The 23445-nt window shown below is 40.8% G+C and overlaps 2 protein-coding genes across 2 annotated transcripts in view; one reads left to right on the top strand and one right to left on the bottom strand.

Moving 5' to 3' along the window:
- NSMCE2 (NSE2 (MMS21) homolog, SMC5-SMC6 complex SUMO ligase) overlaps positions 1-4600 on the bottom strand; it is a 1433635-nt gene extending 1429035 nt beyond the window's left edge. The window contains exon 1 of the mRNA XM_044066603.1: positions 4334-4600. The gene's annotated coding sequence lies outside the window, so the exon portion shown is untranslated. The remainder of the gene's footprint in view (positions 1-4333) is intronic.
- A 246-nt stretch (positions 4601-4846) lies between these two features.
- Positions 4847-23445, top strand: part of WASHC5 (WASH complex subunit 5) — a 1015994-nt gene continuing 997395 nt past the window's right edge. Inside the window, exon 1 of the mRNA XM_044066602.1 lies at positions 4847-5616. Within this exon, the coding sequence (XP_043922537.1) occupies positions 5431-5616 (186 nt within the window). The 5' untranslated portion in view covers positions 4847-5430. The remainder of the gene's footprint in view (positions 5617-23445) is intronic.

Here is a 23445-nt window from a genome sequence, read left to right as displayed (position 1 = left end):
AAGGGTCTTACTAAGGAAAATCATCATCTTAGCTTCTGTTATTCACGTCATTATTAATATCACAAGTCTTTTTTCAATACATTTTTTTAACACAGTGCTTCCAAACCATCCAGCTTCTCCCAACTCCAGGCAACTGTAGGGGTTATGTGAACCCTCACCAGCATCCAGGAAATGAGAGTGCTTTTTTCAAGTTCCTAGCCATTCCCTTTGGAAGAGGGATATGCAATCTTGTCAACAAGGAAGTCACTATGCCTCCTCACTTACATATACTCTTCTGTGTACCTGCTATTGAAGGCAACTGTGTTTACAGCTTGGCCAGAAAAGTGAACTCCCTGGGACTGTGCCCCCCCCCCCTCCCTGCATAGGCACCTCTCAGGTATTGAAGCATAGGATGGCCCAATTTCAACCCCTCTTCATGGGCACAGGCAGGCCAGCTCCAGCAGCTACTAGCACTACTAATTAAAAACGGATCCACAATAATCATATTAGGCACTTTAGCCTTCTATGCTAATGGAGATAGCTATAAGTTTGACAAATTGCCCTTTAACCCTTGAAGAATTTATTACATTTGATAATAGGTAGGTAGATTGGTCCTCAAATCCTTTTCAGCCACATCCTATGCCCCCAGGTACCAACTGTAGTAACAGTGCAATACAAAGCAGTGAAACAAATAGCAAGGTATTAAAGAACTTCTAAGATGATAAACAAATAATTAAATCAGGTTTTATGTACTCACATACACAATTATGTAGCTGTATACGTGTGTGTGTATATAATATATTTATATACACACACACATTATATATATATATATATATACATACATACACACACACACACACACGCACACAAATTAATCATGTTCCAGTACATATATTCACATTCTCAACATTTGGTGGTACTTTTCCGTTAAACCCCTACCAGTTCGCGCCGCCGTAAGAAGGAAAACAAAATGAGCAGTGGTCACATTCTGCTGGAAGACATACATAGCATTAAGTACTGTACAACCATTTTCACAGTAGTACTTTGAAGGAGGAGAATAGTTTTTTTCTTTGAGCTGCATCCTGTCTTCTAAAGGATTGCACCTAACTTGCTTCCTTTCAGTTGGGGAGGGCTGTAGCTCATGCCACAACAGGGATAAATGTTTCAAAGCTTTTCAGTGATTTTGGCTGAGAAGAGTAAATTATTCAAGAAGTGGAATTTGTGGGATATGAACAGCTTTCCTCGTCAAGTGGTTCTTACAGATGTCCACTTTGCCCAAAAAATGTAGCAGTACCTGCCACGGGAATTGGAAGCATCTCTTCACAGACAGTGCCGCACTGAACTGTAAAGTGGCATTTCTGACGGGAATCATTGTAGCAGCTGCTGCAGTCTTCTAATATCCTTTATGTTTTTTTTCAAAACTTAGAAGGGGTGTACTCTGGTGAAGTATTTATAAGCTTCCAGTGAAACACTACCTGCAAAAATGGAATACTTTCAACTGTGTGACTTGTCTTTCCAACAGTAGTGTGCTACATCTGTTGTCTGTCTCCTTGATGTGTGCCAATACACATCAAACCTCCCTTCATGAATGCACAAATCTGTGACTTACATACATTTCCATTACATGGAAAGTTGTTTGTCGGTTACACGCATGTACTTCTCACCCTGACAGTTGTGCCGCTACTGAAACTCCGCCAACAAAATGCACCACAAACTGGTAGGGGTTTAACAGCTCCTTGATGTGTGGCAATACACATCAAACCTTCATGAATGCACAAATCTGTGACTTACATTCTTTTCCGTTCGATAGAAACTTGTCTGTCACTTGCACACATGTACTTCTCACCCTGACACTTGTGTCCGGTACAGAAACACTGTCACAATACAGCAGCGCAAACTGGTAGGGGTTTAACAGAAAAGTACCCATTTGGTATACAAGATAACAATTTAAGAAGAGTCTATGTAAATAAAGCCGAACATTTTGGATATGATAATTACATCATGTACATGTAGGAAAATATTTCATTTATTTTTGACTGAAAACACAGTTTAAGGGTATACAACTGTAATGCATACAAGATGCTTTTAATAGAACTGACACTAGTATAAGAGGTTGTCTGACACCTAGCCAGAGTCACGCAAGCAACTGCATTTAGTTTCATTTTGTAAATGCTGTTTCAGAGATGTTTTGAATGTCTGAATGATTCTGACAGTTTGTATAACTGGTGGCAGCTCATTTGATGTAGCTGGTCCCATTCTGGATAAACGTTTTTTTTTTTTTTTTAATACAACGAATCACTTAGCAATGCATCAAACACATCACACATTCCAGCAATAAAACTATTTAGCAATGAGCACTGATTGCAAGAAATTCCCTTCATAAAAACTGGTTTCCCTATTTTGCAACCTCTGGTACTAAAAGGCAACAATGTTAATGGTCTGATTCCATCACTACAACTATACAAAAATAATGACAATTTACTTTGTTTATTGTGTCACATTAATTCTTTCCCTTTTCTGATTTACAATCCTGGTGTTCTAAACAGTTGCTTGCAATGAATCAGTGTTGTTGCCAATATGGCATGCCTACAGAGGAATTTAGCAGTATACCACCATTACATATCCAAGCACATCTGCTATTATACAATGTTGTTATTTGAAAAGACATTTTTCAAATACCACCGCATAACAAATTTTTTTTTCCATCTATGTTTTGACATGTGATAAGTCTTCAGGGATGGCTCTGCAAAATACTATACATGCATTCACCTATACACATTACAGTCCTTAAACGATAGCTTGATGTAGTTCCTGACAGTTTGTTCTGTTTAAATTTAGTCTCCGGCAAGTTATTAAATATTAATGTTCTACATTTTGTTTAATTTTAAAATGATGCAAAGCAAAATACTATTCCTTTTTTTTTATTATTATCACTGTACATGCCAATCTGTTTAAATTGATCATTAAATGGGCTACAAACTGAGAAGAATATGGACAGTGTCAGAAATGTTTGACAACTACTTTCACTAAATGAAGATTTGCATTATATATTTTGTATATGCTGTTTCTGCAACTTATGCAGGCCAGCTGCCATTTATGAGAAACCTAACGTTCACTTAGTCTTAGAAGGCAAGGAAAATAAATGTGACTAGAAAGTTTTTCTCAGCAGCCACACTCTTCTGCAAATCAGTGATGCTCCCAAACTCATTTCATTTTTATAGCTAAACCTTTTTGGTCAAGTTAGTACCACCAGGCTAGTGGCCTTTTTTTCAGTGGAGAAACAAGGCGGTATTTCTGCTACTAGGGGAAATTTGGCCAGGTCAAAGGGGAACTTCCCCTACTGTTTTTCATAAGAGATACGAGGTCTTTTACATTAACATGAGCTACCACCAACTCAAGCAGAAGGGGCCTCAGTTTAAGTAATTTCATTTATGACAGCTGTCAAGGATTAATCATGGTTTAATCCAATCAGCCTATCACTACACAATATAGATTTGTACAACATATAAAATGTTATTTCAGCCTAGAAAAAGGTTCACGTGTCTTTACTTGCTGCTTAAAGCATCACGTCTACAGGTCCACTTCCCTAGAAGCTGCACAGCAGTAAAAACATTTTGTATTTTTTATAACTTACAGTTATTTCCACAGGGGTGATATGCATCCTTCCTTTGAAAGCAAGATCCCAAAGCCAGCATCGGCGAGGTTTCCCTAGTATGTGTGCGTGTATATGTAAATATTTATATAGACATATACATGCACACACGCATGATGTGTCACACCAAATGCACCAAGACCAAATGTCTAAATCCTCCCCAGTTATCACACCTGGGAAGTCTCAGACTTTGGGCTAAAGCTTCGTAGTTTGCAGGTGTCTATCAGGGTTGCATCCAAAACCTCAAGTTGAGACAGCCAACGATTCCTCAGTTCGTTTTCCACCGACTTTTGCTGTGTATTATGTATGCAATTACTAGTAGATGTCACAATGATAACACAACACTGATGTGCTAAGGAATAAACAGTGAAATAATGCTTTAATGTTCTTGTGGAGCACGTTTACAGTCATGTCTACTGTAAGATCAGAGTTTTAGGAACATATATTCAAGAAAACGTCTTTTTCATAACAGCGACGTTTACAAATAACCGTTGAAGACGTCATACTGGAAATACTTTGGGGTCCGTGTATTTACAAAAGCTTTCAACTAGACGTACGACAACTACCCAATTCAGTTTCAGTCCTATTTATACCTATTATAAACAAACACAGTAACAGTTTTCAAGAAAACTAAACGCTAACATAATAATTAATTTATGGAATCACATACAGGTACAGAAAGGACAAACATAAACTAACCTGTAAGGGAGCACTAACAGCACTATATCAAAACAAAACACACGCGGACTTCCCGGGCTACAGTCATATGATAAAATAAGGTCTTACGTATGTAAGACCGTGACGTATGTCCTGCGTTGCCACCTATCCGTTTTTTTTCCCCAGACTATCCGGATTGGGAATTAAACTGATTGTCCAGTAGTCTGGGAAACACTGCAAAATCTCCAATATTTTGTTTAAAAATAAAAAGAAACAGTCTTGCAATTTGTTAACTCTGCGGATCTACTATGCTTTCTTTTCTTTTTTTTTTTTTTTTTTTTTACAAAAAGCTTATATGCAGGAAAAAGAGGGCGTCCCCTTTTCTAATGTGAATGTGACGTCACGAAAGGGGCGGCACGTGGGCGGGTTGATGGGAGGTGCGAGGGGTGTGGCCTAAGTCCTGTTTTAGCCGCAATGAAAGGTGATTAATAGTTTATGAGGTTAGTTTAACCCTTGTAGTTTCCCACTTATAAAAGAGAACTACGAAAATATATATTTCTAGTTCTGCGTATCGCAAAATTTAGTGAAATAGAATTTGAGGGAGAAGTAAATAATGAGTGCTTGATGACGTTCTAAACAAGCGCGTGTTTTCGTAAGGCTCTAATCAGGTGACTTGTATCATGTGACAACAATGACAGCCTTATATGACTTAAATGTCAAGTTGCGTGAAACGATATTATGCTTCGCACGCTTATCTTTAATTACATTATAATTGAAATTGGGTAGGAATTATTTCTCCAGTCAAATAGATACCCGTTTCCTCTAAGTTCTGAGATTTGTTATGGCATCAGTTTGTCACACTCAAGTGTATTTCATTAAGTTTAATGTAATAACTGAAAAAGCGCCGTGTTTCTGGAAGGTGGTTTAACTTCAATGGGAAGTTTTTTGTTGTAGTTAAAATTGCATCTTAATGGTGATGATCAGAGTTTTTTTAAGGTTCGCAAATAGTCAAAACTTATATACGAACTCGAAGATTATGCTTGCATTCTCGCTAGTGATTAATAAGAAGCAGAACCACGTTAACCTGAACTGATTTCTGTTTGGTAAAACCGATTACGGATAAGTGACATATTTTAACCATGTTGGATTTTTTGGCGGAAAATAATCACTGTGGTCAAGCGATTCTCGGTATTGTGTCCCGTGGTAATGCTATTATTGCGGAGCTGCTGAGGCTTTCAGAGTTTGTACCTAATGTTTTTAAACTGAAGGATAAGGTTGACCAACAGAAGTATGGAGATATAATATGCGACTTCAGTTATTTCAAGGTAAACTGTATTGTTCACTCACTGTATTTTGCATGTGATAAAAGTATGTGTAGAACAATCAATTTAGCTAGAACTCAGAAGAGCGAACGGCAGAAAAAAATGTGTACATTTATTTACATATGTGTATGTATACACGTAGTTGAATATGTGTAACATGAAGTAGTGGAGACATGCAGTATGGAAATAACATTCTGAATTTTTTTAGGACAAGCTATGTTATATGGGTTGGAGACTGTAGCATTGACGAAAAGGCAGGAGTCAGAGCTGGATGTGGCAGAGTTAAAGAAGTTAAGATTTGCACTGGGTGTGACTAGGATGGACAGGATTAGGAATCAGTATATTAGAGGGTCAGCTCAGGTTGGACAGTTTGGAGACAAAGCAAGAGAGGCGAGATTGCGTTGGTTTGGACATGTGCTGAGGAGGGATGCTGGGTATATTGGGAAAAGGATGCTAAGGATGGAGCTGACAGGTGAGAGGTGTCAAAGGAAAAAACTTCAAAGACCAATTCACGTAAGGTTCAAGCAAGGCACCCTTTATTACTTGCAGCAAGGAGACAAAGCATGTATGCACAAGGTTTGTCTAAATGATTAACTACTAGGTTATGCTTATACAGTTGTCTTCCTGTCACATAGAAACTGTTACATTCTATTGCTGACGTAGTTAGACACAGCTTTCTGTATGTTCTACAGAAAATATTGTTAGACTTATTGCTGACCAAGTTAAAATATCTGTCATTCTGCAAAAACATTTTGAGAAAAACAACCTGGCCTTGGGTTTATGTCAATCCATTTCAGCATTTCAATTCTTCTGTTGTACTGTTCTAATACATGTGTTACATTTTACCTAGATTCAAGGTACATTTCTAGCTTCAGTACAAGTAATGCTGACTACGGTTTAAACTTTCAAGCATCTATTGTTTTCTTTATCAATAGCTTCTAATAGCTGCATGTTTTCTCATGGCATAAGCAGAAATCAATATCCCTTTGTTAATTTTCATGACATTAACAGAAATGAATTACTTCTTATTTGCTGACATTAGCAGAAAATAGAATGCTTCTTGTTATGTTTCTAATGGTTGTGCAGATCCATGCAGTGTGAACAGAATAAATGTATTAACCCTTTTAAATCTTGAATGCACTAAATGCACTAAGCATGCATATTACTATTACATATTTTTCTAACATTTCTCCCCTTTTAATATTTTTATTCTACTTTCAAGATAAGCATAAACAGTTTTTCTTCCCCTAATCTCTTTCTACTCAGGATTTGCAGTTAAGAGAGTCATTCAGTTTAAACATATGAAAGCATTTTCAGATTTTTAACAATCTTTCAAGTTCAGCACCTTGGTATAAGGTTTCTGTAACTGACATGTCTATAAAGTCTTTAATCAGTCTTTTCATGCAGGGGATGCAGCAGCACACACATACCACCAGTAGGATCATTCCTACACAGATGGCAATCAGGATGTTCATCAGGATACTGCCCCACCCCCCAAACAATCTGTGGAAAAGTCCATCAGTGGATTTGGTCCTGGTTTGGTCATGGCTGACACCTGCTGAATTACCTCAAGATGATTGCCTATCTCGGCTTTATGGTCAGGAATATATGAACAGCACTCCTCCTGGATTAAAGCGCACATACCTCCTCTCGGCGCTAGGGTGAAGTCGAGAGCCATGCGGTTTTGAAGCACTACAGTTCTCATGGCAGTCAGTTCATCAGTCACCAATTCTAGAGCAGAAAAAGTTGCATTGCTCATTATTTCATAGGTTCATACTAGGCTATCTGCCCTAGGGCATTTATAAGCCTAGCCAGAGTGTGTGTGGCTTTCACCACCCCTTAGGATGAGAATACTATACCCATTAGTTTGCTGTGCCTCTGTCCAGAAGTGATACAGAGATGATTCCCGGGGTAAACCTACGATCTCCCATCCACTCGTCAAGATTTCTCTTGAACAGAGTCAGTGAGGGGCTCTGCCTCACATGGACTGGGATTCTGTTCCATAGTGTAACGAGTCTCTGGGTGATGAATCTGTCCCTCCAGCACGTCCTATTTATATTCGTGTTGAGGTTTAAGTCTCTTGCTCTCGTGGCTCTGGTGTATTTGGATTTTTTGAGGTGGAGCATGTCCATTAATTCCGGGTTGGACATGGCCTTGTATGTCAGGCACAGATCACCTCTGAGCAGACGGTATGCGACTGAATAGAGCTGGAGTTTCTTCAGTCGGGCATCGTATGACATATGTTTGAGCCCCTTTATCCTTTTGGTGAGGAACTTTTGGGGTCTTTCCAACTGCTGCAGGTGTCGGGTAAGGTACATTCCGAATGGGGCGTTGTACTCAATCATTGGTCTGATAAGTGAAGAGTACAGGGGTACAATGACCTCTCCTGATCTGGATGTGAATCCCTTCATGATCAGGTGCGCAATGTAGAAGGTCTTCCTAACCACTTTGGCAATGTGAGTGTCAAAAGAGAGGTTACTGTCAACTTGGGTCCCCAGGTCCCTGATAACGTCTTCCGTGTTTAATGGATTATCACCTATGTGGTAATTAGGGGTTACCTTGTTTTTCCCAAAGGGTATGACTATACATTTTTTGGCATTTAGCTTAAGGCCATGGCTCTGGCACCAGTTATCCATTTCTATGAGACCTTTCTGGAGGATGTCTGTGTCTGATGGAGTGTCAATTATGGTGCCCAGTTTGCAGTCATCTGCAAATTTTGTCAGCCACAATCCCCCTATGTTTGCCTGCACTTCAGAAAAATAAATGCCGAACAAGAGGGGGCCCAGGACTGAGCCCTGTGGGACACTGCTCGTGACCGGCTTAGAGTCTGACATGGCACCAGCAACTCTAACCCTGTGTGTTCTGTCCTTGAGCCAGTTTGCAACCCATCTTGTGACATATGGGTTTACATCTAAGCTGGTGAGCTTGTCTATGATGCCCGAGTGGGGTATTGTGTCGAACGCTTTTGCTAGGTCAAGGTAGGCTGTGTGAACTGCCTTACCCTCATCAGTGGCCTTAGTGACTGTTTCGAAAAAGTCGACCAAGTTCAAGAGGCAGGATCTGCCCTTGACAAAGCCAAATTGGCTTTGCAGACAAGGCTCGTCAAGCTTATGGGGCGGTAATTTCCAGGGTCCGTAGAAACACCGCCTTTGTGGAGTGGGACCACAGTTGCCGTACGCCATTCTTTGGGTACGTATCCTGTAGTAAGGCTAAGATTAAACAGCAGCCTTATGTATGGGTTTAGTTCCTCATTGAGTTCATGTAGCACACAGCCGGGGACACCGTCCGGTCCCATTGATGCTGTGTTTTTTGCTTTAGAGAGAGCAGCTCTCACCTGGGCATCTGAGATGTTTGGGAGGCTAGACTCTGGTGGGATAGATATTTCTCCTTTTGGAGGAGGGAGGAGAAATTTGCACTGAACCTGTCTGCCAGTATGTTGGCAATGTCTGTGGGTTCAGTGATTTTTTTATCATTTTGGACTAATTCTGAGCATATCTGGGAGTTTCCACCCAGGTTTCTAACATAGCTAAAGAAGGCTTTATGATTGTCTTTTGTGTCATTAGCGATTTTTCTCTCAAAGTTGGCCTTGGATGATTTTATGAGTGATCATAGTTTTTTGCTAGTATTGATCAGAGATGCCTTCCCATTTATGGATTTTGCTCTGTCATGTAGTAGCTTTCTCCTCTTGTTGTAGAGTTTGTTTATGGCTGGAGTCCACCAGACCGGGCGCCTGCCTTTGGTGGAAAGGGTCTTGATTTTATTAGGGATTGCTTGATCCATACATTCCTGGATGTGCTCGTAGAAGGCATTTGTAAGGGTTTCAGCAGCGTGGGTTGTGGTTTCCACTGGCTCGGGGGCCTTGAAGGATACCACTCTAGTCTTAAGAAGTGTGAAGTTTGCTTTTGAGAAGTTCTTCACTGTGGTCTTTTGCTGGGGTGGGGGCGGGATGTGGATCTCCAGTGAGATTAATTTATGGTCTGATCTCACCAATGAGGGATATACTTCCGGTGTGGAGCATTTTGTCCCCATGTTTGTGATGATCAGGTCTAGTATATTTTCTCCTCTTGTGGGAATGGTGACTAGTTGTTCCATAGCATTTGAGTTTATGAACTCAAGGAACATTTGGGCTAGGGTGTTGGGGCTTGAGTAATGTTCCCAGTCTATGTTTGGGTAGTTGAAGTCACCCAATATGTTGGTGTTTGGAAAGACATTCATACTCTCCAGTGTCTTCAGGAAGGCTGTGTGGGTTTCCTGAGTTTGAGAAGGTGGTCTGTAGCATGTTACAAACTGTAGGGCAGTTTTACCTATGGTTAATTGCACCTGGATGGTCTCCGATGCTTGATGCGTTGCCACTAACCTGGAGGTGTGGGTATCCTTTATGAATATGGATACTCCCCCTCCTTTTGTGGTTCGGTCCGGATTTTGGGGCCGGAACGCATGATATGAGGTATAACCTGATAGTGCTGGGGTGCTCTCAGGAGCCTTGAACCAGGTTTCAGTCACAGCACAGACATCGATGTTCTCCATACTGAGGAGGGCTTCGAGGGCGTGCATCTTGAGGTTTAGACTTCTGGCATTGAGCAGTATTACCCTTAGTTTTTCTCCATTTTTGTTTTCTATGGTGGTAGGTTTATCATTTGAGCCTTGCCTAAAAAAGGCACTATGGGGGTGGCAAGAGCCTTTGCCAATATCCGGAAGCCCAGGGGTGACAGGTGCAAGCCGTCCCTTGCGAAGCAGCGTGGCTTGTCAAGCATGTCATCCCAGGCAGACAGACATTGGATCCCCTTAGAATGACACCAGTAATTAAGCCAATTATTAAAGCTGATCATTTTGTCTCTGTATTGTGGCATCATTCTTGGTGAGGGTAGGATACTGGTCAGGGTCATACCGGCCTGGGCTACATAATCTGAGAGCTCCTCTATGTCTCTTTTCATGTAGTCCAGGGAGGTACGTCTCAGGTCGTTCACACCGGCATGGACAATGACTGTGTCATACTTGTACTTGCTGTGGAGTGACCTGAGTGCTTGTGTTATGTGGCAGATTCTAGCGCCTGACAGGCAGCTTACTGTGATCTTTTCCTTGTTCAGTCTGGTGAGTGGGACGTCTGTGTGTCTGACTATGGAGTCACCTATAACAAGTGTGTCTGGCATTGTGTTTGGCCTTAAGGGCTGTGACTGTTTAGCACACTGACTTTGAGAACTATGTGTTGCATGTCTTATGTCTTGAGGTGGCAGTTGCTTGGGTGTCTGCTTTGGAGGCCTCTGTAGTTTTGGTAGATTTTTGATCAGTGCCTCCGAGTATGTCTTTGTGTGTTTATGTGTTTGTTTTGCAGTTGTGATAGTTCTATGTGAAACTGGGTTTGTGGTGTGTGTGGTTTCCTTCTCCTCCTGTCTGGTCTTGCCAGTCCTGAGTTGAGAGAGCTCAGCCTCCAGTTTGGCTATATAGTTGCATCTCTCACATGTATTTTTGTTTTGTGGGAGAAGGAGTGGGTTGTCTGTGTACATGAAGCAATTGTAACATTGCCTCAAGATGCCCAGATTCATTTCGAGAAGTTTAGACAATTTTCTCAGTTCCCAGATTGATTTTGTTGCTCCATATGCTGGCAATACACCTGCCCACGAGATGATGGTATCACCCAAGTCCATATGTGACAGTCCATTTTTCCCTAAGCTCACAGCATGATGTTTTTTCCAGCCCGCATTGATTTGCCCCACTGGATTGACAGGCTTCTTGATTTCTCGTCGAACATTCCAAATTTTCCCTTGAGGTAAAACAACTACCAGACCAATTCTCAGGTAACCACTTAAATGCTTTCCTACCACATACAAAGTAACAATCTTCTACTTTGGTAGTAACTGTACTATGTCCTGGCTCTGGATGAAACTTTTTTTGTCCATCATAGACAGTTGTCTATAAAGGTCAGCATTATGTTTTACTTCATCAGTTGTCCTATGCATCAGTTCAACAAATGAATCATAGCTCATGTTGCAATAGGATCCTGTGTGATTAGTCTTATTGTAGCATCTATAGGGAACAGTCACATTGCAATTGCTCCAACCCACCTGAACTGTATCATTTTTGTAAAAACACACAGTCCCCTTCTGTCGAACAGACAAGTGCAATGCTACTTTATCTTGTGATCTGACATCTGATGTATCATAGACTAAGTTTTCCCAGGTCTTGTTGGCTCATAGGGGGACTGAAGTTAGCAATAACCCCCCCGTATGCTGTTGGCAAAGTTGTGCAAATCCAACAATTTGAAACATTGAAGGTCTCAGCATACACATATTTGATTGCCTGGTAAGAAGTTTGGGTGCCACTCTGCATACAACTCTGCACGCTTGTTTAGTCCAGTTTGTGTGGCTGAAAAAAGGAATGGCCACAACAAAAAGATTATTGTCACTAGTACAGTCAACAGGATGGTTATGCAATACTTCCGAGGAGTTCTGCATTCCTGTTTTCTCCGACTCTTCCGAATAGGTACATTTGGATCTTACTGGATTTTTGTCATCTTTATTTCAGACATGTGTTCTTACTCTCTGCCCTAATAGGACCTTCAGCACCGATGGTTTCTTCACTGGGGTTGAGACGGATCAGTCCTATTGATCTGACCCCCCTTTGTAGCCAGACTTTGTGCTGAGGGCCCAGATGGTGAGGTAAGATTTTTGTCCAGTTCAAAGTTCTTAACAAGTTTGCAGTGCATCAGGTGGATCCACGAAGCTCGCTCTGCTATCTTGACTGCAGTGGGTGTCTAAAGAACCACCTGGTAGGGACCTTCCCACCTTGGCGATGACCATTTCTTCTTCTTGACAACTTTTATCCACACCCAGACCGCGGGTGTCACTGCCACTTCTGATGTCTCGGTTTGCTTTCTATCTGAAACAGAATTTGACTGCAACAGAAGTTTAGAATTCATGACTTTCTTCATATATTCAGCTAGTGTAAAATCAGCTTCCTGGTCTGATGACATGAGAAGTTTCCACTGGGGTGTATAGTAAGCCCTTCCAAATAACTTTTCAAAAGGAGTCAATCCTTTTGCTGTAGGGACAGTTCTCATGCTCAACAGTGCCAGGGGTAAACAGTATATCCAATTTTCCCTGTCTCAGCTATCAATTTTCTCAATTTGTATTTTAATATACCATTATGCCTTTCAACTAGCCCTGCAGATTGTGGATGGTATGCACAATGATTGTTTAAAGAAATACCAAAATGCTTACTTAACTGCTGTATGGTTTGGTTTACAAAGTGTGTACCATTGACACTGTAGATCCTTTCCGGAATGCCGAATCTAGGGATGATTTCTTTGTCAAGTACTTTTGCCACCGTGGCTGCATCTGGATTTTTGGTTGGAAAGGCTTTCACCCATCTGGAAAACATATCTACAATGACAAGACAATACTTCTTATTTTCACATTTGTTCAATTCTATGAAATCCATACAGATAGTGTGAAACGGATATGGTGGTGTAGGGAAACTCCCTTGCTTGGGCTTTAACGCCCCTTGTGCATGATGTTTGTTACAAATCTGACAAGTTAAACACAATTTTTTCGAGTAGTTTGTAAATCCGTATGTTGTGAACACCTGGTTCACCAGCTATACCACCCCCCCTGTTGAGACATGGCACTGCCCATGGCTCAACAAAGCTGCATATCTAAACAAATTAGATGGTAGTATCGGTTTCACTTCTCTAGAGATGTACAGCCCCTTTTCGAGAATTGCTCCTCGTTTTACCCATTGTTGTTTTTCAGCTTGCGTAATAAGTGTCTGCATTGTTTTTAACATTTCTAAGTCTAAAATCTCAGAGGGTTCTAATTCCTCATTTAAAAGAAACACTTCTGTGGCTGCTTGTTTTGCAGCTGTATCTGCTTTCACATTACCTTTTGAAATCCTATCTTGTTGCTTGGTGTGAGCTGTGCATTTACAAATGGCTACTTTCTGAGGTAACTGAATAGATTCTAAAAGATCCAAGATAAACTGTGCATGATTTATAGATTGCCAGTAGATGTTATAATTCCCCGGTTTTTCCACTGTTGCGCAAAAACATGTACAGTAGAAAAAGCGTACTGGCTGTCAGTAAAAATGTTTACACATTTACCCTTTGCTAAGGTACATGCCCATGTCAAGGCAATCAATTCTGCTGCCTGTGCAGATAAGTTGTGTGGTAAAGGTTTTGCTTCTATAATTTCAGTATCAGAAACTACTGCATATCCTACTAGGTTCTGTTCTGCAGGACCCCTTTTGTACGAGCCATCCACGTAGTATGTCACCTCGGCATCATCCAAGGGGACATCCGTGAGATCTTTTCTAGGTAGTGTCTTTTGCTCAGTTACCTGCAGGCAGCAGTGCGGTGTGCCGTCTGCAGGGGTCTGGAGCAGAGTAGAAGGATTCAAAGTCATGCATCGCTCAATTGTCATATGAGGTTGGCTCAACAATATAGTAATACAGGAAAGATGCTTAGCAGGGGAAAGATATGCCACCTTTTTTGTAGTAAAATAATCGCGACTGCATGAGACACTCTCAAAGTGAGAGGGTGGAATAATACTACTGAGGGCCGAAGCCTGTACTGTCATTGCAGCTGCAACTACTGCTTGTACACAGTGGGGTAAGGATCGTGCCACTGGGTCTAGTTGTGATGAATAGTAAGCAATGGAGCGTTGCTTATCCCCATGTTGTTGTGTTAATACTGATGTCATGTAACCCTGCTTACAATCTACAGTTTGGAAAAAACGTTTATGGTAGTTTGGTAATCCCAGAACTAATGAGTATGCTATTAACTGCTTCAGTTTGCAGAAAGCAGATTCTGCTACTGGTGTCCATTGTAATAAATCCTGCACTGCCATAGGCTTCTTATATATAAGGTCAGTTAGCGGTGCAGATTCCAAAGCATAGTTTGGAATCCAGCTCCGGCAAAAATTAGTTGTACCCAGGAAGGACATTATTTCCTTCTTGGTAGTAGGTTTTGGTGCTTGCAAAATTGCTATTTTTCTGTCCTCATCTAATGCTCTACCTTCCTTGGATATTACATATCCTAGGTATTTGACTTGTTTTTTTCCAAAGCTGCAGTTTACTTTTTATTTACCTTATGTATTTCAGTGGCTAAGAATTGTAGAAGTGCTATGGTATCTTTTCTACAATCCTGCTGGGTGGGGGCTGCCAGCAAGATGTCATCAACATAAAGTAAAATCTGACTGCCTCTTGGTGGGGTGAATCGCGCCAAGTTGCTTGACATTTCTTGTGAGAATATTGTTGGACTTTCACAATATCCCTGTGGTAGTCGTGTATATGTATACATTTTCCCCTGAAATGTGAATGCAAACCAATACTGGCTGTCAGGGTGTATTGGTATAGAAAAGAACGCATTGCTGATGTCTACCACAGAAAAATACTTCTGTTGAGGTTTTAAATCATTCAACAGGGTGTGTGGGTCTGGCACCGTGGGTGCCCTTGGTATTACTTCATCATTTACAGCTTGTAAATCTTGGACCATACGCCATTCTCCATTTGCTTTTTGACTGGAAATAAGAGTGTGTTACATGGTGAATCGGGAGATTCTACTAGTATCCCTCCTTTAAGTAAGGCTGCTATAGTAGGCTTTATCCCTGCCTCTGCATCTTTTCTTAAGGGATACTGTCTCTTTTGTGGTCTAAATGCTGACTTTGGCGTGATAGTAACTGGTCCTGCTGTAGGAATAAGTCCCACATCTGACTTTCCTGTTGACCAGAGAGTCTCGGGTATATTTTGTAAGGCATTTTCTTCCTCCTTCAACAGGAGTGTCAATCAGCTGTCCTCCCCAGACTGTAAGTGCACAGCTGGGTTGGTCTGAGTTATCCAATTTAACTTCTGTACTTGTATTCCCTGTTCTGACAGTTCTAGCTCTGTTTATTTCTCCCATCTCGTGACTTTTTCTCCTAGGTCTGCCCATTCTATATTTCTGTTTTTGGTTAACTCGTTACATCCTTGTGATGCCTCTAGGTGCATCTGCAGTTAAATCCCACTGACGCCTGTAGGCGTCAAATATTGCTTGTCCATTTTTGCATCAATAATTCCAAAATCATGCTATGTACAATGTTTTAAAATATTTTTTCTTAAACTTTACACAATGGCAAATTCAATTGCATTAATATTTGATCTCTGTCTAGTGCAAAAACAGGATATTAATTAGTTTTATGATATTAATTTATATAGATATAATTTTCAAATTTTTCTAATGAGACAACCACGTAACACAGACCGAATACCCTAGCCTCATATGAAAGCTCACAGCTAGATGAATAAAATGCTGCTGACAATATGCGTGTAACTTGAGTGGTTGCTGAGATATTGTAAGCTGTTTACAAAATATTACAAACATAATTGTTACTGTGTTTACTGTGACTTATAAAATTCACTTTAAGATCTAGGACCTAACCCTGTAAAAATAGTTTGTGCTGAAGGGTGTACCATTTATACTTCTTTCATAGCCTCTATGGTTCTAGATATATGAACATTTGTTTGAAATGCAAGGGCATAATTTGATTCTGTCAAAAGGTTTAGGGTCCGCCCATTGGAAGTTACAGTGTAAACTTACTGAGCTCCAGTGAAGTGAATGAGTTAAGCTAACATATGGTAATCGATTAGATTTATAAAGTGCAAAGAACTCCTGGGGTAATGAACAGCTGGCTACACTGTTCCCTTCTGTGTCCCAGTACAGGTTATGCAATATCAATCTATTTGCATGATTCTTAAACAATTCTTGCTCATATTCCTTATCAGGTCCTGGTGTGTTACAATAATGTAGGGTACAGTGCAACAGGTGTTGCGTGTCAATGGAGGGGAACTTGCTGACGGTTACATTCATTAACTCTTCGGTTACAGTCCCTGGACCAGTCGTAACCAAGTCCTGGCTGTACCAGTAAAACATTTCACCCTCCGATTGCACTGCAAAGGTATCAATTTGTCGCTGTGCTTCCATACCCTGCATGGTTGGGACTACTGCTATATCAAATAGCTGCATGAGGTCTCTGCCCAAGAGGTTTACTGGGCATTTTGCAGAAACAACAGTTTTGCTTTTTTGTGTCAATCCTGAAACTGGATCAGTTATTGCAATGTCACGGGAGAGAGGCTCCTGATACAGCTGTCCATTAGCTGCTTTAACCAGTATGTAATCAGGTGTCTCTGTTTTCTGGTAGTTTAGAGGGATGTATCAGGGTTCGTGATACCCCTGAGTCACACAATAATTTGACTTCCCTCCCTTCTACCAAGAGTGTAACTTCTGGTTTTGTATCTGCTAAATAGAGCTCCAGGCTCAATAAAGCTAGGTCTAATATTTCATCTTTTTCATTATCACTTACTTCCTGCACTTCCTCTACTCCCTCTATGACATTCTCATTTATCCCTTCTTCGCTAGCCCCTTCTAGTGATTCCTGACTACCATATAGTCAGTCCTCACCCTCCTTGTCTTCCGTTGTTGCAGTCTTATTTTTCCTGCAATCCTTTGCCAAGTGTCCCTTTTTACCGCATTTAAAACATTCACCCATTTACTTTCGCCCTTCAAAGTCCTCTGATCGTTGATCAGATTGTTTGTTTGTTTCCCTGTGAATTTTTCTTGCCCTTTTTCCCAGACTGTACTACGTAAACTTCTGCTCCATCTTCTACAGAAAATATTTGAGCTTTCTTTTTCTTTTTACTATTAAAATGCCTTTCGGCATGCTTAGCATATTCAAGTAATGATTGTAACCTGCTTGTACGATGATCTACTATGTGTTTTGTAATAAAACTGCTTATAGGTGCAATACTGCCCTTTAAAATGCATTCTTTAACTGCTGTTCATATGGGGGATCTTGTGTTTGATCTTCAGTAACCTGTATTCCACAGTGGTTATTAAAACACTGGCATAATATCGGTCAATAGTTTCACCTTCTTGTTGGATGCATTGATTAATGCAAGTCCAGTCTGCCCTAGGCTTCCATTTTTCAGAGATGCGGTCTGTCAGACCTTTTACTCTGGTGTCTAATTCTGCGCTGCTATGTGGGAGGGGTCTTTGTGCAGCGTCACGGGGATTCCAGTTCCCACTAATCATATGCCAATCTGGCCCTACTATTTGTCTAACTACCTTTTCTATCTCTTCTCCGTTTAAGTTATAACTCAGCCTTATTCCTTGTAAATCTTCAGAGAATTTTCTAAAATTAACTTTTGGATGGGGAATTCCCTCAGTGGCTTTCCGGATATCCAAGGTCTGTACACTAAAATAGTTGGGTCCTGATTGTCCTGACCTGCCTGAGGGTTGGGTACTTCTATAAGTGGACATATTTCTTCTCCTTCACTTATAGATCGTGAATTCTTAACCATATGCCATAACTCATTGTCTTCATTTGAATTACCTGCCTTTGTTCGAGACCTGGTCTCGATGGGATCTCTAATATACGGTTTTGTTTTCATAATGCCTTTATCTTCAGTGACCACAGGATATCGTGGAGGTGGACTAACCTGTTCACTTGCTTCATATTCCAGTAAGGGAGGCGGAGGTGCTGATGCTATAAGTTATTGTCCTCCTTTTCTAAAAACATTGCTTTTGAAATTTTGTTCTTTTCTTCCCTACGGTTTACTTCCTCAATCCACCTGTGTGTCTGAGGAATTAATTTACGTTGCTTTTTACCCGACCTTTAGAATCGGTTTTGAGGTGTTTGACAAGTGAGGATTTTTCTAATTTCTCGTCGAATTCGTACTTATTAACCCATTTCGAATAATATTTAATATTGTCGACGTGCTGCGACTGCATGTATTTTGTGTCTTCTGTTAACTGCGGATTTTGGGGTCTTTTTGTGCAGTTATTACCCATTTTGTAATACCCGTTTATCGTTATGTAATTTCTCTTATTTTTTAACGTGGCACCACAGATTTTGTTATAGTCTCTTCACAATGACTGCCTACTTATTCTGTTTTTCCTGATCTATGACAAGACAGTAATCTTTTTTGTCCCTGACTTGTAAGAAAAATACAGTCTAGCAAAAACAATACACATCTAGTCCCTGATCTAAAACAGAAAACAGAAAAAAGTAGATTCACCTTACCTGAGCCCACATGATTGATCACCAATTAGTGGAGACCCGTCCTTCAATCGCAGATCAGAAAGTGGCTGGCCTCTTTTGAATGACAATTCAGTCGGAGGACTTTTCAGATAAGAAGAACCAATTTGGTTTCTTCCCCGTACGGTTTCAACCACCTGGCCCATCTCATCTGAGATGAAGAGAGGGTTCCAGTCCGAAGGACCAATCTGTCAAAAGAAAAAACTTCAAAGACCAATTCACGTTAGGTTCAAGCAAGGCACCCTTTATTACTTGCAGCAAGGAGACAAAGCATATATGCACAAGGTTTGTCTAAATGATTAACGACTAGTAGGTTATACTTATACAGTTATCTTCCTGTCACATAGAAAATGTTACATTCTATTGCTGACATAGTTAGACCCAGCTTTCTGTATGTTCTACAGAAAATACTGTTAGACTTATTGCTGACCAAGTTAAAATATCTGTCATTCTGCAAAAACATTTTGAGAAAAACAACCTGGCCTTGGGTTTATGTCAGTCCATTTCAGCATTTCAATTCTTCTATTGTATTGTTCTAATACATGTGTTACATTTTACCTAGATTCAAGGTACATTTCTAGTTTCAGTACAAGTAATGCCGACTACGGTTTAAACTTTCAAGCATCTATTGTTTTCTTTATCAATAGCTTCTAACAGCTGCATGTCTTCTCATGGCATAAGCAGAAATCAATATACCTTTGTTAATTTTCATGACATTAACAGAAATGAATTACTTCTTGTTATTTGCTGACATTAGCAGAAAATAGAATGCTTCTTGTTAAGTTTCTAATGGTTGTGCAGATTCATGCAGTGTGAACAGAATAAATGTATTAACCCTTTTAAATCTCGAATGCACTAAGCATGCATATTACTATTACATATTTTTCTAACAAGAGGAAAAGAGGAAGGCCTAAGATAAGGTTTATGGATGTGGTGAGAGAGGACATGCAGGCGGTTGGTGTGAAAGAACATGATGTAGAGGACAGGAAGAAATGGAAACAGATGATCCGCTGTGGCGACCCCTAACGGGAACAGCTGAAAGAAGATGATGTCAGAATCGATGTAATAGTAAAGTTTGTACAGTGTTTCTCATTTCATGAGGAACTGCAACTGACTTGTAGGCATTCCTACATAAGTCTGGATCATGCAGTCCTTATTTATTTATGTAGGCATGTATTTGCTTTTTAACGGTAAAATCCCTTTTCGGCAGTGGCCTGTAGAGAGAACCTTCACATTGTCGACATTTATCCAGGCAGTTAGCATGAAGTTATAGGAAAAATATACCATATAGCATTGAAACATATAATTTAACAAGTGACCACCATGTTAAGGACACTACGTAATATTTATAGCATGTCATTCACATCTGTATAGTACTATTCAGAATAATTTTGGAATATGTATAGTCACACTGTAATTTTATTAAGCAGCAGATGAGGCATATGCACATTTTACCCAAGCAATTATACACTAGAGACCTGGAAACAGGAGATTAAAGTGTAAGAATCATATGACCTTTAGTTGTGTTGGTTATGAAAGAACGGGCATAGTAATGGAGCTGCTTTAAGGACAAGACTGTTTTGTTGATGGATACATTTTCATTGGCATTATAAATTATAGATTTGATAAACATAAAATTAGAAAGGAACTGGTGATGAAGACAATACCAGTGAAGGAGCATTTTGTTGTTGGATATGTTTTTAGTGATTTTTTAAAGTGTAGAGAAGATATTTCTGTTATTGGTTGTGTATGTAGGTACAAAAACTGAGATAGTGCGCACTTGTTATGTTATGGTATAAAGATAACAGATGGTGTTTGGCAAACTGTTTAGTAATCTGCATACTTTGTCTTTGTCACAGTACAGTACAGTTGTGTAAAATCTTACCATAACGGTAGACGTCTTTGCCTTTACCTCTGCACTATTCCTTACTAATGGGATTCCCTGCCATGAAGCCCTCTTTCTGGCCTGTTTACAAAAGATTTCTGTTGCTTTAAGGTACGCTGAACGTCACCTGCTTACTCCTTGCGTAAGGTAGGGCATAAACGTAACGTTCAGGTGTACCATCCTCAGAACAGATTGCCCCGGTAGGAACAGCAGTCCAAGGAAAACCAAGGAGAATCTGCACAGCTAGGAAAGGAAAAAGACCAGGGGGATGGAGGGAGGGAGTGGTGAAGGCAAGGATGTCTACCATTATGGTAAGATTTTACACAACTGTACTAGGTCCTTACATTCAGCGCTGCAGTATTTCTTACTAATGGGAGAGTGAAAAAGCTCAAGAAGAAACCTGAGAGGAGGAAACAGCAGAGCCCTCCAAGAAGCCATAAAGAATGGCAACAGCAAAACCAGCTCTGGCGATACAATCCAACTGGTAATGTTTGGTAAAGGTATGCACAGAAGTCCAGGTAAGGGTTCCAAGAATATAATACATGCCTAAGCCCTTGAAAAAAGCACCAGAAGAAACCACACCCTAGTGTAATGAGGCTTACTAGAAGATGGAAGGCTCTCGCCATGAAAAGTGTAACAAAAGGAAATAGCCTTTGAAATCCAAGTGAAAATAGTTTGCTTGGTAATAGCCAAACTTAAAGACCTAGGATGAAAGGAAACAAATAACTGGTCAGACTTCCTGATAGCTGTAGTTTTATCCAAATAAAATCTGAGCTGCCTATGCACCTCTAAGGTATGTAGCACCCTATCACTGTCAGATTGCGGAGAGGGAAAAGGTAGGCAAATTAATAGACTGATTTAAGTGACAACTCCTTAACCACCTTGGGCATAAAAGGAGGATTAGTACTCGGGGGACATCCTGTCCTCACGAAATATCAAAAAAGGTGGACAAGCCATAAGGGCTTGCAACTCACACCCATCTGGCAGAAGTAAGAGCTAACAAAAGAACTGTTTTCCAAGAACAATGTTGCAAGGAAGCTGAAACAGCAGGCTCAAATGGAGCCGGAGTCAATTTTTCCTGAACAAAATTGAGATCCCAAGGAGGAGGAACAGGCTTCCTGGGAGGTCTAATATTAAGGGCTCCTTTAAAAAACTGTTTAGTCTTAAATCTAGAAGCTAACGGGGGAGTTAAAGGCAGACAAGCAAAAAGAGCTGATAAGTGGGCCTTAATAGAAGAATAGACCAAACCAGCATTGAGCGACTCACACAAATGAAAATGAACCAGAGGAGCATCCACAGAAAGTAGGTCCAGGTCACGAGAAAGACACCAAATAGAAAACCTCTTCCATTTAGATAAGTAGGATTTCCTAGTAGAAGATTTCCTGGTCTCCTGCAGCATGTCCTCAGAAAAAAGGTGTCTATGAGGAATCAAAACTGTAACACCCACAGTGTCAGTTGAAGCGTGGAGAGGTGAGGATGGATGATAGACCCCTCTTCTTGTGTGAGGAGATCCACCCTGTGAGGTAACTTGTGGTGATTGCCCCTGGTGAGATGCAGAAGTAGAGGGAACCGGTGCTGTCATGGCCAAAAGGGCGTCACCAAGATTTTGGAAGCATCCTGTTTGAATCTTGAACAGGACTCTCGGAATGAGAGGAAGGGGAGGGAATGCATAAAAGAAACATCCCTTTCCAAGAAAATTAGAGTGCGTCCACCTTCCAGACAATAGGACCTGAGAGACTGGCACAAAACGGAGGAAGTTGCCTGTTTAAAGGGGGGGGGGGCAAAGAGATCTACTTGAGGAGTACCCCACTGGTGAACAATGTCTAGGAACACATCCCTGTGAAGCATCCATTCAGAATTGAGTGAAGGACCTGCTCATATTGTCTGGCACAACGTTCCGATCTTCAGGAATGTAAACTGCCTGAAGAGTCACATGGTATTGGATAGCCAGATCCAATACAGAAGTGCCAGCCAGCAAAGACGGTAGGATCTCGTACCCCCCCCCCAGTTTGTTGATATACCACATGGCTGTGGTATTGTCCATGAATACCGTGAGAGGTCCTACAGAGAAGAGAGTATATAAAGCCTGAAGAGCCTGCATAAGAGCCGTCATTTCTTTGATTTGCTCCTTCCGCTGATGAGGCGACCACACTCCCTTAACCTTCAGTGAGCGAAATGGTGCTCCCCACCCCACATCTGAAGACTCTGTGAGCAGATCCTGAGAGGGAGTTTGAGGCTGAAATGGGAGTCCTGGATTTCGAGACAACTGCTGTATCCACCACAGAAGTTTGACCTTGAGACATGGAAGAAGAGGAATAGAAACGTCTAGAGGATGCACATGCTGAAGCCACACTAACTTCAGAAACCACTAGAACTTCCTTATGTGGAGTCTGGCCAAAGGAAGCATCAGAATGGTGGAAGCCCAGAGCTCTCAGAAACTCTCTCGCTGAAATGGAGGCCAGGGGAAAAAAGTTTGAAAGAAAGTAATGGGAGTTAGTGCTTTTGGAGAAGGCAGGGATGCCAGCATTGGCACCATTTTAAACCTGCAGTACAGAAAGACATGATCCTGAGAAAGAGTCAGGGAAGACTTGTTGAAGTTTGTGAACCTCAGGCTCTGAAGAAGAGAAGAGAAATGGTAAAATGAAGATTTTATAAAAGGATCTCTGGAGAAGATGCCTGAATCAGCAGGTCATCCAAATAAGGAAAGATTTGGATCCCTTGAAGCCTGCAAAAGGCAGTCAGAGGAGCGAGGTTGGTGAACACCCTTGGGGCAGTAGCAAAGTACAGAACTGAAAATGCCAGGAAGCAGCAGAGAAATGCAAAAATCTCCTGAAAAGAGGATGGATCGGAATATGGAGATAAGCATCCTTGAGGTCCAGAGAC

Source organism: Protopterus annectens, chromosome 3.part1 (assembly GCF_019279795.1).
Source record: "Protopterus annectens isolate FY-2018-M chromosome 3.part1, PAN1.0, whole genome shotgun sequence".
Classification (NCBI taxonomy): Eukaryota; Metazoa; Chordata; order Ceratodontiformes; family Protopteridae; genus Protopterus; species Protopterus annectens.
The sequence above is the reverse complement of the archived record's forward strand: the minus strand, read 5'-3'. Positions and strand labels throughout refer to the sequence as shown.